The sequence below is a fragment of the Triticum dicoccoides genome, chromosome 2B (assembly GCF_002162155.2).
Source record: "Triticum dicoccoides isolate Atlit2015 ecotype Zavitan chromosome 2B, WEW_v2.0, whole genome shotgun sequence".
Lineage (NCBI taxonomy): Eukaryota > Viridiplantae > Streptophyta > Magnoliopsida > Poales > Poaceae > Triticum > Triticum dicoccoides.
In genome coordinates this window covers 581,510,048-581,527,268 of record NC_041383.1, presented here as the reverse complement: position 1 = coordinate 581,527,268, position 17,221 = coordinate 581,510,048, and the positions used below count along the sequence as shown (strand labels likewise).

General features: G+C 42.0%; 2 protein-coding genes across 2 annotated transcripts; both read left to right on the top strand.

Annotated features, from left to right (window-relative positions):
- Positions 1–3,720: 3,720 nt before the first annotated feature.
- LOC119368059 (wall-associated receptor kinase 3-like) lies at positions 3,721–7,034 on the top strand. Its single transcript, XM_037633420.1, has 4 exons — positions 3,721–3,887; positions 4,496–5,384; positions 5,521–5,664; positions 5,836–7,034. Exons 2-4 carry the CDS (start codon positions 4,499–4,501, stop codon positions 7,032–7,034), a joined length of 2,229 nt encoding a protein of 742 aa, XP_037489317.1. The 5' UTR covers positions 3,721–3,887; positions 4,496–4,498.
- Positions 7,035–13,931: 6,897 nt separating this feature from the next.
- Positions 13,932–16,509, top strand: LOC119368057 (putative wall-associated receptor kinase-like 16). The gene is made up of 3 exons (XM_037633419.1): positions 13,932–14,826; positions 15,009–15,152; positions 15,311–16,509. Exons 1-3 carry the CDS (start codon positions 13,944–13,946, stop codon positions 16,507–16,509), a joined length of 2,226 nt encoding a protein of 741 aa, XP_037489316.1. The 5' UTR covers positions 13,932–13,943.
- Positions 16,510–17,221: the final 712 nt, after the last annotated feature.

Below are 17,221 nucleotides of genomic sequence, written 5' to 3'. Positions count from 1 at the left end.
TCTGATTATGAACATGAATATGCTTTGTGAGTAGTTACGTTTGTTCCCGAGGACATGAGAGAAGTCTTGCTATTAGTAGTCATGTGAATTTGGTATTCGTTCCATATTTTGATGAAATGTATGTTGTCTCTCCTCTAGTGGTGTTATGTGAACGTCGACTACATGACACTTCACCATTATTTGAGCCTAGAGTGACAAAATCTTAAACCCTAGTTTATGTGTTGCTTCGTAAGGGGCTGATTTGGATCCATATATTTCATGCTATGATTAGGTTTACCTTAATACTTTTTTTGTAGTTGCGGATGCTTGCAATAGGAGTTAATCATAAGTGGGATGCTTGTCCAAGAAAGGACAGTACCCAAGCACCGGTCCACCCACATATCAAATTATTAAAGTAACGAACGCGAATCATATGAGCGTGATGAAAACTAGTTTGACGATAATTCCCATGTGTCCTCGGGAGCGCTTTTCTCATTATAAGAATTTGTCCAGACTTGTCCTTTGCTATAAAAAGGATTGGGCCACCTTGCTGCACCTTATTTACTTTCATTGCTTGTTACCCGTTACGAATTATCTTATCACAAAACTATCTGTTACCTATAATTTCAGTGCTTGTAGAGAATACCTTACTGAATATCACTTGTCATTTCCTTCTACTCCTTGTTGGGTTCGACACTCTTACTTATCGAAAGGACTACGATAGATCCCGTATACTTGTGGGCCATCACCCCCTCCGGTGCCTATATAAACCGGAGGGTTTAGTTCGTAGGACCACAACAATCATAATCATAGGCTAGCTTCTAGGGTTTAGCCTATACGATCTCGTGGTAGATCAACTCTTGTAATACTCATATCATCAAGATCAATCAAGTAGGGTATTACCTCCATCGAGAGGGCCTGAACCTGGGTAAACATTGTGTCCCCCGCCTCCTGTTACCATTAGCCTTAGACGCACAGTTCGGGACCCCCTACCTGAGATCCGCTGGTTTTGACACCGACAGTGGCCCTTGCGATCATGAGCGTGGACTGGACTAAGATGAGCGAGAAGACGAGGAGCTGGTTCGAGGCCAGGCAGAAGGAGATGTTCGATGCCGACGGCCTGAACTAGGCCGTCTGATCGGCCGTGGTCGTTCTTTTTTGAAGGCTAGCATGGGTGCCGGCCGCTGGCTGTGTGCCGGCGAGAAACATATTCATTTTGGAGGCTGGTCGTGTTGCCGGCCGCTGGCTGTGTTGCCGGCGACAAACTATTCTTTCTATAGGCTGACTCTGTTGCCGGCGAGGACATGTAGACCGCTGGCTCTGTTGCCGGCGTGAACTAGGGCCGCTGGGCTGATGAAATAAGGCTTGGTATTTCGAACGTTGTTGTTTGAAAATGAAGGCGGATAGGATGGGGCCAAAGGATGCGGCCGCACGCTGTGTGCACGGCCACCGCATCCCAGGACAGACCCGGACACGACCCCATTGCCCTACCCAAGCTGACAGAATCCGTGCAAAACGGACGTCCGTTTGGGGTCGTGCGCTGGAGTTGGCCTTACTTTGCATAAAATTTGTGTATCACTGTGTCTATGATACTCCCTCCATTCTACAATGTAGTGCGTCCGCGCTTCTTGAGACTCAAATTTGATCGTAAATTTAACCGATGAGAGCGATGCGGCGGGAACAAAAATTATACCACTAAATTATATCAAAAATACGAATTCAGTGGCATAACTTTTGCTCCCACAACAGTGTCTCGTTGATTAAATTTATAGTTAAATTTGAATCTGGAGAAGTATATTGTACTAGAACGGAGGGAACGGAGGGAGTAAGAGACACATACAGTTGAGTAAAAGATCTTTCGAGAAGTGCTCCTGCCGCTGCCGCAGAGAACCAGGCCCCACGTAGCAACGAAACATGGGAACGGGAATGGACACATCACGTGGTGGCCTTGTCTGTGACAACGCCGTTTCCACGAGGCGCTCTGCTGCTAGCTCGTGGAGTCCGGCTCCAGGACAAGGGCCGTGTACGGTGCCGTGCCACACAGGGGAGGGAATCTGCCCTCGCCGATCCCTCTACGATCCTATCCTGTTGCTCTCCTTCCGATCACAGGTCCCAGCAGCACAGCAGGACGGGTCATCTGTCGCGAGTAGCTCTAGCTTTTGATGCGTCGTGCGTGGCTATGGCTCACATGGCGGGGCCATGGGCTTGCGCTCGAGTGGCATAGGAGCGGAGTGTACGTAGCTGCGGTGACCATCGCCACCGCCCACCAGAGAGCAGGAATGGCTTCACACCAAAACAGCCAGCTGGAGGCATGCATGTTGCTCACCTACAGTACGTACCAGTACTCCTCCTTTGTTTGGGACTTTGGGTGAAGGATGTGGATCATGCTACCTACTCTACCTCGCCATTTGACCACCCAATGGCACCCCCGCCGCGACCGCCTTCGGCCTGCAGGTTGTGAAGAGCCTCATTCAGGTCATCGTGGGAGCCAGTATATTTAATTGCCTAAATCTATGTGATCACTGCTGTACGTACTAGTGCTACCGCAGTGCTACAGTATACAGGAACAGCACAACAACAAATGCCAACATGTTTACAGAAGATAAATAGGAGGATAAAATGAAATAAGTACGTAGCAGATAACCGGTTTGTGGTAACAACATATCAGATGCTTTGTGGTACGGATATAATATATCATATCATAGGCTGACACCTGATATTTCCCTCATATCTGGTCGATAGTAACAACAAGCGATGATTTTTAAACTGAAAGGCCTAATCCATCTGTTGCCGAAAGCCACATATAGTACCAGGGGGAGAAAAAGGAGTTGCTGCAGATGACAAGAACAAAAGCTCTGTAAACCACTACACCTAATAAAGCTGGATTTTCCATCAGATTAAGCCAATTAAATACAGGTTTGGTGGATGCGTACTCGGATTGATGGCGACCTTTTACTTTTAGCCCCAGCTAGCTAGATTTTGTGGGTTTCTTTAGCATGCTAGCAGCTAAAGTTTAGCCTCTACTTCATGCTTTCTTCAGTTAATTCTTGGAAGCGACTACCATGCCCGCCGCCTATGGCCTGTTTTTTTTCCGTGGATGCGAGGAGAGTGAGGTGGCTCTGCTTGGGCCGTCCAGTCTGGACCATAAGTCCACCTCGTTTCGACCTTGTTTGTTCATCTTTCCCAGTTGGCCCAGTTCTCTCCTTCAATTCATCTTTTCGGTCCGGATGCTTTATCATATGCGTATCAGCCGCAGTTAAACAGTCAGGAGGCATCATGGCAAATTCATCGCTAGAGCCTGCAGTTAAACTTCCTGACGAGATGCATCATGACAGGGTGATATATAGCTGTCTATTTGCTTCTCTGATAAAGTGCTTGGGGTCGTTTTCCTCGATGTATTTCGGCTGTAATCAACACCCCGTGGAGCCTGTCGAAGGGGGGAAACATTGAATATTCAGAACTAGGCGTCCAACAGCTAATCCATCGAATACAGCCAGCCATATAGGAGGATTTAGCGCGACGTGAGCATCTGCTGCAATGCAGTACCCAGTATATCAACTGAAATCACGGCGTGTGAGTGTTAAATGATTAATTTCCGTTAGCGACTGTGTTAATTAAGAAGATTCAGAGATGTTCTTTCTTGTGGAATAGAGGACGATAAATACTTTATCTTTTGTCTGTTCCGTTTATTTTTACGAGGGAAAGCCGAAGCCTGCCATTTGGCCACGCTGCTGTGCTTTGACTAGTTCTCGACGGACCATTGACGTCGTCAGGAGCTCTCCGTGTATACGCAGAAAATTCGAGGTGTTGGCTGTTCTTCAGAACACAATTACAGAACCAAGCTCGAAACTGGTACGGTTCCCTCGCCTCTCGGTGTCTTATCAGGCAGGGAAGATCCTGAAGCACAAGTAAATCCCTCAATACATATGTCTTCTATTCGACGAACATTGAACCCCTGCTTATTTCAGGTGAGTTTTATCAACATATTTTTCTAGAAATTGTCTTTTACAAAGGTTTCAGTTCGTTTTTCAGTTTACATGAAGGCTCAATGCCACGAACACTAGACGAATGCTGCTTATTTGTTCCCAATACTCCGAATTACCCAAGCCAGCTAACGGCAAACACTAGATAGTGATCTAAAATTAACTGCTGCACCCCTGTGCAGTACCTGCGAGTAGATTGCTTAAAGCAGAGTTAATCAGTCCATAAGTAGTCAAGCAGACAAACAGGGACTCGCTCCCAGGCTCCACTCATTAGGAAAGAAGCCACAGCGTTCACCAGGAGTTTCATGATTGATTCTCTTCCTGCTTTGACAGCAGATCCTTGTTTGTTAAGACCTCTATAACAATTTTTTACATTCTGTTACCTCAGAATGCTAGGTCGAGTTATACTTGTATATTTAGAGTAACCCCCAAACTGAACCAACAACATGGCATCCATTATTCATGCAACCGATATTTTTTCTGAAACAAAAGGTTTCGATTTAGTGACAGTGTCATGTTTTCTTATTCTCCAGCCGATGAATATGCAAGTGTTCTTGCAGCTTGGACTCGGTCTCGTATTGCTTGCAGCACAGTATGCACCTGGAATTGCGGTTCCTAGTTCAGATTGCCGAAGGCAGTGTGGTACCATTGAGATACCGTACCCATTCGGTATCGACCCGGGCTGCTCGCTCGCAGAAGGCTTCGACCTCAGTTGCAAGGTCCAAGATGGCGTCCAAAAGCCGTTCAGGGGTGCCTTTGAGGTGCTCGACATTTCTTTGACTCAAGGCACGGCCCGGGTGCTTAATTACACCCTAGGGTACTGCTACAACACCTCCATGGAGTATTTTGGCCGATATGCGGGGTTCAACGAAGGAGATCCTTCTTCTCCCTACCGGCTCTCCGACGTCCAGAACAGGTTCACGGTCATCGGGTGCAACGCCCTCGTCTTGATATACGACTATGATGCCACAGGCTACCAGGGCTTGGGCGTCGCAACATGCCGCAATTTGTCTGACTTGGTGGACGGATCCTGCTCCGGCATGGGCTGCTCCCAGACTGCAATACCAAAGAGGATGTACTACTACGACATAGCCTTCGCCGAAGCGGTCAACACAACTGAAACTTGGGAGTTCAACCGTTGTAGCTATGCGGTACTGATGGAGGCCGCGGCGTTCAAGTTCAGCACTGCATACGTAAACACAAATAAGTTCAATGAAACATATGATGGACGGGTGCCAATGGTTCTTGACTGGGCTATGAGAGATGTGAAGTCATGTGATGCTGCAGAACAGAATAAGACCGGCACTTATACATGCCTCAGCAGCAACAGCAAATGCGTGAATTCCACCAATGATCAAGGTTACATGTGTAATTGCACCGATGGTTATGAAGGCAACCCTTATCTTCGAGATGGATGCAAAGGTAACGATTAACTTTGAGTGCCAATGTATATAGGAGTATGTACTAACGCCCATAATACCGCACCTTGCATGTGGAGGTCCCTTTATCTCACTTACTAAAACTCTAATATTTGGTTTTGCTATTTTTTTTTCTGCAGATGTTAATGAATGCAATCACAACCCATGCCCTTCAGATGGTTTTTGTCGCAATATCGTTGGAGAATACCAGTGTTCTTGTGGACTTGGGAAAAAATATGTCAAAGAAAGCAATACATGCAACGCTAATATTGTCTTAACAATAGGTAACACCCAAACAAATGTGGTCACCTAGCTAGACCATTAACTTTATCGCACTTTTGTGAATGCCATGACAATCACACATCTAATCTTAGCTAATATGCACCAATTATGTTTTATATACTATCCCTCTCCTCAATCTCAAAAATAATTGTTACATCTATTATTGTTATCAGGAGTTGCAATGGGAATATTCGGCCTAATGGTTATCATCATGTTCACTGTTTTTGGCGGGCAGATTATAATGCAAAAGAGAAAATTGCAAAAAGTTAAGCAGGAGTACTTTCATCAGCATGGAGGCTTGCTTTTGTTTGACAAGATGAAATCAGAAAAGGGTCTTGCTTTCAATGTATTTTCAGAAGCTGAACTCATACATGCAACTGACAACTTCGACAGTAGTAGGATACTTGGAAAAGGAGGCCATGGAACCGTCTATAAAGGGATACTAAAGAACATGTCTGTTGCAATTAAAAGATGTGCAATAGTTGACGAAAGACAAAAGAAGGAATTTGGCCAGGAGATGCTTATTTTGTCCCAAATAAATCACAAGAACATTGTCAAACTCTTGGGTTGTTGCCTTGAGGTGGAAGTTCCAATTCTAGTATATGAGTTTGTCCTAAACGGTACACTATTCGAGCTTATCCATGGCAAGAACCAAGCATTGCAAATATCGTTCAACACTCTCTTAAGGATTGCTCATGAAGCAGCCGAAGGACTCAACTTTCTGTATTCATATGCGTCTCCCCCAATAATTCACGGTGATGTAAAAACTTCCAACATCCTGCTCGATGATAACTATATGGCCAAAGTGTCAGACTTTGGAGCTTCCATACTAGCACCATCTGACAAAGAGCAGTTTGTCACAATGGTTCAAGGTACTTGTGGTTACCTTGACCCCGAATACATGCAAACATGTCAGTTAACAGACAAAAGTGACGTATACAGCTTCGGAGTTATCCTTTTAGAGATCCTCACAGGCCAGTTGCCATTGAAGCTCGAGGGGTCTGAAAAGCAAAGAAGCTTGTCATTGATTTTCCTATCTGCTATGAAGGACAATAATCTAGATTCTGTGTTGGTGAGTCACGTGAAAGGTCAAGAGAGCATGGAGTTACTGAGAGGACTTGCAGACCTAGCTAAAAAATGCTTAGATATGTGTGGTGAAAATAGGCCATCTATGAAAGAGGTCGCCGATGAGCTCAATAGATTGAGAAAACTTTCATTACATCCTTGGGCACGACTCGACGTCGAGACGGATGCTGAAAACCTTCTCGGAGGAGAATCTACTAGTGGGTATGAAATAGAATTAAGTGGGTATCCTACGGGTGAAAGTGAGGACCTACCCATAAACCCAAGAAGTTCATATTATGCAAGGTGAGTAAACACATGTATAATAAACTATTACTCCCTCCGTCTTACTAAAGTTAGTACAAAATTGAGTCACTTATTTTGGGAAGGAGGGAGTATTATACATGTGTGTTAATCTATTATTACTACATGAAGATTGTTCCTTCTGGACTTTGTTATCATCTGTAATATCATGTTAATTCTAGACCTTCTTACCATGTGTGTTATATTTTGAGGATTGCATGTACCTTTCCTAATAGGGAATCTATCTCTTGCAACTCATAAATTACTATTTGTGTTTTTAAAACATTCGATGTGTGATGTGAAACAACAAGTTTTACCGCTACAGTAGCTCTTGCATGTATGCGACACCACCAATTGCATATCTCTCATCTAACATACATTGTAAATTTTTGCAAGAAAAATTATGCAAGAGTATCTGCCTTTTGCAAGTAAATTTTGTAAGAAGATTTTGGAAGCAAATTTTGCAAGCCAAAATTGCAAGGGGACCCGCGTCTTGCTGCTTAATTTTGCAAGAAAAATATGTTAGAATTTTTTTGGAAGAAAAAACCATATTATAGCACAAACCATGCCATATTATCACGCGAACCATAAGAAAAACCTTTGTCATTGCGATAGTATCTTTTTCTTCTTGTTTTTTTTTTCTCATTTTCATCTTCTTCCCGTAAGTACAGTAGCTGCTCTCACCTTTTTTGACAGAGAGATGAGGAAGGATCGTAGTAAATACAAAATGACATGCGTGCAGCCTGCACATATGCAGCTTGCATCTGTGCATGTCCTAGCCAAAGTATTGCTCATTCGCTCTTGCTGCATGCATTCACTGCATTCGCTTGTCCAGCTTCTGGCTTCTGAACTACCTGGTATGTGAGTAATCGTGATCAAGGCGTAGCCGTCTGATGGCGGACTAGAACTGAACGGTGGATGCGAGGGTGAGTCAGTGCCCCCGTGGTTACCCAATGATTACGCAATATTTATGCTTTACGTTCAAAACTAACATATATGTTCAAAATCAGCCCTATAATTTCATCAAATATAGACTGGTGTGAAAACATATACCTTCCTGATCTAGTGCTACCATTAAAACTCTCTGCGTTTCGACTTCTTAATCAAGGATCACATACAAAACCAATGCGTACCCACTAGTCCATGGTTGGACTAAAAAAGAGGACTTGTGCATGATCCATAGTGGACTAAGCCACGTGCCTGCCACCTAATGGGCCTCTTCTATTAGGCCTCCATCTTGAGTTTTTTTTCCCTTTTACCCCCTTCATCTTTTAATTTGTTGATCATGACTATTGGGTTCGACTTTTGTTGTCTTGACGAATTTTTTCATAGATGCCGCGTAGGACTTAGTAGCACACCAAATTAAAATTGGCTATTCCTACAATGGAAGTTCCTTCGAGCCGTGGTCAAAGTTGCGTCTTGTGGATGCGGGTCAAAGGAATAGATCTGAGACTGGAAGGTCTTTCTCTCCTCCGTGAAAATTTATTATGGACGGATTTAGATGACCTAGGGGATAGAAGGCATGGTGCACAGGGATATTTTAATAGTTTTTATAGGAGGTGGAAATATTCAACTATTTTTTTGTAATAATTGATTTCCTCATTAGAAGCGTTTAAAGCATAAATGTTTTATTTGACATACATGAGTATATTTATAGGCAACTAAAAATATTTGTAACAAATCTATATGAAAAGCTATATAATTTATATATATTATTTTTATTGGTTTCGTGTAAAGTTTTGAGTAGAATACATTGGAGGTCTTAAAAAGTATTCCAAGTGTGTCAAGTAGGTCCTAAAAGTTTGAAATCGTCACCGCGGATCCTAAATGTGTGTAAGTCGTTCATCGTGGGTCCTAAAAGTATTCAAAGTGTGTCAGTTAGGTTCTAAAAGTCACGGGTAAAATACACAAATAGAACCCGCAGTGAACGATTTCAAACTTTTAGGGCCTACTTGACACACTTAGAATACTTTTAGGACCTTCACTATATTTTACTCTAAATTTTAGCATGAAAAGTAGTTGGGCGTCTTTTCCTGTGTTTAGGCTACCCCAATTCTCTTCCCTATCTTGGAAAATGCCATCTTCATATTTATATTGTATACATGTATAATTGGTTGACTATTTCTTTTTTTGAGCAATAGGGGCTTCTGTGTTTCCATTTTTATTAAATGAAACAAAAACAGGTTCACAACATTTAGACTAAACTAAGGTAGGAAGCCAGATCACACTACAAGCAACAAGTAACCAAATGGTTGTCTATGGTAACCACACTCTTTTAAAACATCGCAACCCTAGGGACTGGACACAAGAGAGAAAAAGATTAAAGAGCATCCTAACAAGCAAGCTAGGGCTCAGTAGCAAAGCATGTACTCCCTCCGTTTTTATTTACTCTGCATATTAGAGTTGACTGAAGTCAAACTTTGTAAAGTTTGACCAAGTTTGTAGAAAATAATATAGACATTTATCATAATAAGTTTATATGATATGAAAGTACATCCAATAATAAATCCAATGTTGGCGATTTTTATTGTATATCTTAATATTTTTGTTTATAAACTTGGTCAAAGTTTGTAAAGCTTGACTTTGACCAAAGCTAATATGCGAACTAAATAAAAACAGAGGGAGTATCTTCTTCTGATCCGTCGCATCCCAGGGGCGGGGTCATCCCAGGAGATCCTTAGCAATTCTCCATATGTCGTCGATCCAAAAGGTGTAAACACTTTTGTAGGAGCACTGATTGTACATCGGTGCAGAGGACCTTTCATTGGTGCAGGAGCCCGTTGAGTTTCGACAGGATACATTGAGTGTTTCTCCAAATAGGGCCCTGAAAATAGCAATCATTTCTCAATGTCCATAAGCTCCACAAGGAGGCAGCCTAAACAAGGTTAAGCACATGTTTGATTTTGTATTGGCCCCAAATGGCGATAATATCATCAAAACTCATGGGCATATTTATCTGGAAGAACTCATAGATAAAGTGCCAAACAATTATAGCCACGATGTAGTTAAAAAATAGGTGTTGCACTGACTCATTATCACTACAAAAAAGACAATGGGGTCATCTATCTGCTTTTAGAAAGGTTATCTCTAGTCAAGACCTTACTGTAAACAACCAGCCATAGGAAAACATGAATCTTCTGTGGAAAACTATTTTTTTTCAGAATTTATCACCAACAGTAGCAAACATATCCCCAAAGTTAATAGCATTATAAAAGGATTTGACAAAGTATCTACCATTAGCTTCCAATACCCAAATAGGTTTATCAGCGGTATCAGTAAAATGAATGTTCTTAACAACATCAAGCAATTGGGACTAAAGGCAAAGTCCAGCCTGACCAATGCATCTGCTAAAAGTGAGCTTAAGGTTCATCCTGTCAACCTGGGAAAAGGAGAAATCGGGTTGATTGCAAATTATAAACAGATCCGAGAATCTAATCTTAAGGTAATAATCCACAACCCGAATGCCATGCCATAAACTGATGTTATCACCATTACCAACCTCCCATTTGCAAAAAGTCTTAGATACAGATATGGCCCATGTTACACTCTTCCAGAAAGGAGAACCAACACCATGTTTAGCCCAAAGGGAACTTGGTTTAGATGTATTATACTTAAAATTCACCAAAGTTCTCCAATCCTACCAACACTATCAAAATATCTCTTACCCATGAGGCCAAGAAAGCCATTAAAATTTCTAATATTGGGTATCCCCAAACCACCAAAACATTTCTTCCTAAATACCAAGCCCGAATTGGGTAAATGATACTTGCAATTGTCTCTCAGACCCCCCCTCCCCCCTCCCCCCACACACACCCTCTCAAAGTGGGCCATTTTAGAGTTAGTGACATTTATAGCCCATTTAGGACATTTAATCATGGCCATGAGATAGGTAGGAATACTGACTATACATGAACAAAGCAGTATACATTTCCCTCTATAGGAGGTTGACTGTTCCCTTCTTAGCAAATGTTCGACTTTATTTATTAGTTCAATAAAGTACATCCAATTGTATGTAGTCGAACAAAAACAAATGGTATATAGTCGTGTGAATCTAAAAGTTACATTAAGGATCCTCGAAATCGTTGTATGTAGCTTCATTGTTAATTTGTATCTCGATGTTTTGTCATGATTATAGCGGAGATTACAAAGGGTTGACTATGTACAAATTGGACTAACTTCAAAAGTTTTAGAAGACAACATAGGCCGTCCATCTAATAGGAGAGACCCTAATATGCAATGAACACATTTTGTTATCTATTGTATGACAAATTGTTGGATCATTATGTCGAGTGTAAGTGAATTTCTTTACTTTCCCATGCCGCACATCCTGTGTATTCATGCTGTGAAAGCCCCTGTTGGTACGATTCGGGAGAGCCTATGCCTAGGTGAACGACTTCCATAAATGTGTCGCCTGAATTTCCATACAAAAACAACTTCAAGGCGTTTAGAACTTCGGGATGAAAAGGAGAAGCAGAGCAAGACGGTGGCGACCAAGGCAACCGACCAAGACTCCAATAAATAGACGTCCACCACGATGGGTATGGACATCCTCTCCAAAAGCAAAGACCACTTAAGCCAAAGAGCCGTCATATTAGAGGAACAAAATAGATCCGATCTAGATATGCCGTTTAGATCGTCAATGCACAACTCGATGAGTTGACCTGCAAGTCGCCGAACATCCCATGTACTCAATCGTTGTGACCTCTATATCATACAGTCTCAGACAAGCAAGAGTAGTGTTGTTACTCGCCGCGCGAGGGCTCGAACCTAGGTAAAATTCCTGCTCATGTCCATCTGGTAATCTGAGGTGATGTCCCAGTGTCATATAAATTATCTGCGGTTCTTGCACCGTTGTTAGGACCGCGTGAAAAACACATCGACGCGTTACTACATCATCCTACCAGAAAAGAAGACCAAAACGCAGAAAATAATGAAAAGTAAAATTTGAAATTAAAGCACAACCGAGACCATCATCGCTGTTACCAGCACCAAGATAGGCCGAAGCAGCAGACAATGATACACCGTATCAGGAGACGACGATCAGCGAGAACATAACAACACAAACTCTTCGTTCTATTGAAGGCTATACTAGGACAAAGGTAGAGCCAATAGATATTTATCCATGCGCCCGCTTCATCGTGAACACGTTATATTTAAGAAAATACATTTACATTTATATTTACGGAAGTGTTGTTTTGCTCCTGGGTGCACCAGAGATGAATAGTAAAATTTTGAAAGTAGAACTATTTTAAAAAATATTGTAAGAAACATTGTTGAATGTTTTACCAACATTTGATGAAAAAGCATCCGTGGAGACCTGTAAAAAATGGTGTACCAAAATGTTTACTTTTGCGGGGATGTCCCAAAATGCTTTCAATAATTGTCCTTGTTGGAACATCGTTTTTTTTCTCATACCTCCATAACTATTATTTCACCACGAAATTTTGCATGTTGGCAAAGCATTCAACAATGTTCCCCCGTGTTAGATGGTTAGAGGGACTGTGGTATTCTCAGCCCATCAGAGTTTAAATCCTGGTAAATTTCAAGATGATATGTCGGCTCAGTCTTTCGGAGGTGCTCATAGGGGCATGTTGTGCGTGTGTCCGTTCATAGGGGTGAGTGTATGCGCATGTAAATGAGCGCTTGCGTCTGTACCGTGTTAAAAAAACAATGTTCCCTCGTATTTATTTCGATCTTATTGTTCACCCGGGTGCATAAGCATCCAAGTGTAGAAACTCCAATCCAGATGTACAGCTAATTAAACTTTACTTTGACGTTGATTCGCGGTTTCCCTTGCTTTCGGCGGCGAGCAAGGTCTTCGGGGACGAGGAAAGCCGACACACGGTATGTACTCGGTGTATGCAATTACCTTAATTTGCTTTTGTGACTCGGTGCTTGGGCTCGTTTTCCTCGATGTGTTTAGGCTGTAATCAACTCCGTGTGGAAGGTGGGAAACATTGGATGTTCCGGAACAGAGAACGTGTGTCCAACAGCTAATCCATCGAACGCGTGTAGGAGGATTTGGCGTGGCGTAAGCGTGAATTGCAGGTGCACGCTGCTCAAACAAAGCATCCAGCATACTAGACTGAAATTACGATGTGTGTGAGTGTTAATTGACCAATTCCCGTTTGTTTGTTTGTTTGTTTCTTCCGGTGAACCAATTGTCGTTTGTTAAAAGAAAGAGTCACAAATGTTTCTTTGTTGGGGGAATCGAATATAGTAATTAACAATGCCTTTTTTGCCGCGAGTCTGCTCCGTTTAATCTCACTAGGTAAATGACGAAGTCTACCATGTGGCCATGTTGCTGTGCTTAATTTGACTAGTTCTCGATGGATCGACAGTTAACGTCCAGAGCTCTTCGTGTGTATATTTACATAGAAAACTAGAGGTGTTGGCCTCCCTCTGTCTTCAGAACACAAGTACGGAATAAGCAAGTTCCAAACTTGTATTGGTGCTCTCGCCTTATGTTTCAGGTGAATTTCATATCAAGATGTTTCTACAAATTATCTTTTACAAGCTTTCAGTTCGTGTTTCCGACTTATGTAAGCCTGGACGCTAAGAACATGAGATGAATCGCCGAGGCCATCTAACGGCAGACAACCAATAGCTATCAAAATTAACTTCTGCACCCTTGTGTTGTGACCTGTGACTGTGAGTAGGTTGCTGAAGGCCGAGTTCGATTGGTCGAATCTGTTCTTGCTTTGATAGCAGATCCTAGTTTGTGCAGACTTATATAGCAAAATGTTTCGTTTCTGTTATCTCTGGATACCAGTTAATTTTATGCCTATTATATATGTAGAGTAATCCCCAAATTTAAACAACCACGTGGCCTCCATTTTCACACAACCATTTTGTTTTTCATTTGTTAAAGGATAAGTTGACAATGTCATATTTATTTGTTCTCCAGCCGAAGAGTATGCAAGTGTTTTTGAAGCTTTGCTTCGGTCTCGTATTGCTTGTAGCAAAGTATGCACCTGGAACTGCGGTTCCTAGTTTAGATTGCCGAAGGCAGTGTGGTACCGTTGAGATACCGTACCCATTCGGTATCGGACTGGACTGCTCACTCTCTCAAGGCTTCAACATCAGTTGCAAGGTCCAAGATGGCGTCTCCAAGCCATTCAAAGGCGACTTTGAGGTGGTGGACATTTCCTTGACTCATGGCACGATCCGGGTGCTAAATTACATCACGGCCTACTGTTACAACACCTCTACAACGAGCATGAAGTTTTTCGGCCGTCGTGGCTATGTAGGTCGACCTTCCTCTCTCTACCGGCTCTCTGACGTTCAGAACAGGTTCACCGTCATCGGGTGCAACGCCCTCGCCTTTATCTCCGACTACAATGGCACTGGATATCAGGGCTTGGGTGTCGCAACGTGCCGCAACTTGTCAGACTTAGCAGACGGATTTTGCTCTGGTATGGGCTGCTCCCAGACTGCAATACCAAAGAGGATGTTTTACTACGACACAACCTTCTTGAGAGCGGTCAACACAAGTGAAATCTGGGAGTTCAACCGCTGCAGCTATGCGGTACTGATGGAGGCAGCGGCATTCAAGTTCAGTACTACTTACATAAACACCAACAATTTCAATGACACATATAATGGAAGGGTGCCTATGGTTCTTGATTGGGCTATGAGAGATGTGAAGTCATGTGATGTTGCAAAACAGAATATGACTGGTGCTTATGCATGCCTTAGCACCAACAGTAAGTGTGTGGATTCCACCAATGATCAAGGGTACACATGCAATTGCACCAATGGTTATGAAGGCAACCCTTATCTTCAAGACGGATGCAAAGGTATGGATTAACATTGAGTGTCACTGTATATATGCACTAATGCTCATCAAACTGCACCTTGGATAGTATATATGCACTAATGATCATCAAAAGCAAGACCTCTACATTACTTACAAGTTACAACTATAATATTATGTGTCTTACTTACAACTATAATCTTTTGCTTTGCTAATTTTCTGCAGATGTTAATGAATGCAGTCACGACCCATGCCCTTCAGATGGTTATTGTCAAAATATCGTTGGAGAATACCGGTGTTCTTGTCGACTTGGAAAAAAATATGTCAACGAAAGCAATACATGCAACCCCAATATCGGCTTAATAATAGGTAACACCCAAATAAATGTGATCATCTAGCTAGGCCATTAACTTTATCACACTTTTGATAACCATGCATCTAATCTTAGCTAATGTACACCAACTATGTTTTATAGTGTCCCTCTCCCTAGTCTAAGAAATAATTGTCTCATCTAATGACATCATCAGGAGTTATAATGGGATTATTCGGCCTGATGGTTATCATCATGATCATTGTCTTCTGGGGACAGATGAGAATTCAAATGACAAAACTTAACAAAGTTAAGCAGGAGTATTTTCGCCAGCATGGAGGCTTGATTTTGTTTGATAGGATGAAATCAGAGAAAGGTCTTGCTTTTACTATATTTTCAGAAGCTCAACTCATACGCGCCACCGACAACTTCAATAGTAGCAGAATACTTGGAAAAGGAGGCCATGGGACAGTCTATAAAGGGATAATAAACAACATGCCAGCGGCAATTAAAAGATGTGCAGTGGTTGATGAAAGACAAAAGAAGGAATTCGGCCAAGAGATGCTCATTTTATCTCAAATCAATCACAAGCATGTTGTCAAGCTCTTGGGTTGTTGTCTTGAGGTGGAAGTTCCAATTCTGGTATATGAGTTTGTCCTAAATGATACACTGTTCGAGCTTATCCATGGCAAGAACCAAGCATTGCAAATATCCTTCAGTTCTCTCTTAAGGATTGCTCATGAAGCAGCTGAAGGACTTAACTTCCTCCATTCATTTGCATCTCCCCCAATAATTCATGGTGATGTGAAAACTTCCAACATCTTGCTTGATGATAACTATATGGCCAAGGTGTCAGACTTTGGAGCCTCCATACTAGCCCCATCTGACAAAGAGCAGTTTGTCACAATGGTTAAAGGTACTTGTGGTTACCTTGATCCAGAATACATGCAAACATGCCAGTTAACAGACAAAAGCGATGTGTATAGCTTTGGAGTTATCCTTTTAGAGATTCTCACGGGTCAGTTGCCACTAAAGCTCGAGGGGTCTGAGAAGCAAAGAAGCTTGGCATTGATTTTCTTGTCTGCAATGAAGGAGAATAACCTAAATGATGTGCTGGTTAGCCATGTAAAAGGCCAACAAAGCACGGAGTTGCTGACGGGACTTGCAGACCTCGCTAAGAAATGCCTAGATATGTGTGGTGACAACAGACCATCTATGAAAGAGGTCGCTGATGAGCTCAACAGAATGAGGAAACTTTCACTGCATCCTTGGGTACGGCTCGATGTTGATCCAGAAGCAGAAAACCTTCTTGGACGGGAATCTACTAGTGGGTATGAAATAGAATTAAGTGGGTATCCTGTGGGTGAAAGTGAGAACCAACCCATAAATCCAAGAAGTTCATATTATGCAAGGTGACTTAACACATGCATAATAATCTATTAAACCTACTACATGCACATATTTATGTTCCTTTTGGACCTTGTTACCATGTGTAATACTTATGTTTCTTGTGAACCTTGTTACCATGTGCATTGTATTCGGAGGTTAGCGTTGCTGCTATTTGATCTGATTGTGCGCAAGTTTTATAATAGACAATCAATCTCTTACAAGTTGTAAGCTATGAATTATTTTTTAAATCCTTCGACATGTGATGTGTGTTCAACAAAAAAACGTTCATTGGATAGTAATAGTTATGTTTTTTCAATACCATATTTTACTTTAGTTCTATTAAAGGAGTTTTATTGACTCAAATGCTTCTCAAGGTGATACAACCATAAAAAATTCCTACCCGGCTTGCGCACAACAAAAATGCACATAATCCATGAAGATCCGAACACACGAAAAGGAAATATTTATATTTTGACAGAGTGAAAACAACCAAAGATACTAGCGGGCTGATCCATACACTAAACCTACGTCCATGTGGGGTAAACACTTCTTTGGCAGCTGGCTCGAGCTGGATTACATGCTACTATAAAGAAACATATGTGTGCTTTGTCCTCTTATGTAAGCATCACTTAGAGAGCCAACGTGTACCTACTAGTCCATGGTAGGCTAGTATGCCCTCCAATGGATGTGCCTCTTTATATTAGACATTTGTCTTGACATTTTTTCCCTTTTATCTTCT

Coding starts and splice junctions, on each gene's coding strand:
- LOC119368059 (XM_037633420.1), top strand. CDS start 4,499: ATGAATATGCAAGTGTTCTTGCAGCTTGGACTCGGTCTCGTATTGCTT. Junction 5,385..5,520: donor TCTTCGAGATGGATGCAAAG/GTAACGATTAAC, acceptor TTTTTTCTGCAG/ATGTTAATGAATGCAATCAC. Junction 5,665..5,835: donor TAATATTGTCTTAACAATAG/GTAACACCCAAA, acceptor TATTGTTATCAG/GAGTTGCAATGGGAATATTC.
- LOC119368057 (XM_037633419.1), top strand. CDS start 13,944: ATGCAAGTGTTTTTGAAGCTTTGCTTCGGTCTCGTATTGCTTGTAGCA. Junction 14,827..15,008: donor TCTTCAAGACGGATGCAAAG/GTATGGATTAAC, acceptor AATTTTCTGCAG/ATGTTAATGAATGCAGTCAC. Junction 15,153..15,310: donor CAATATCGGCTTAATAATAG/GTAACACCCAAA, acceptor TGACATCATCAG/GAGTTATAATGGGATTATTC.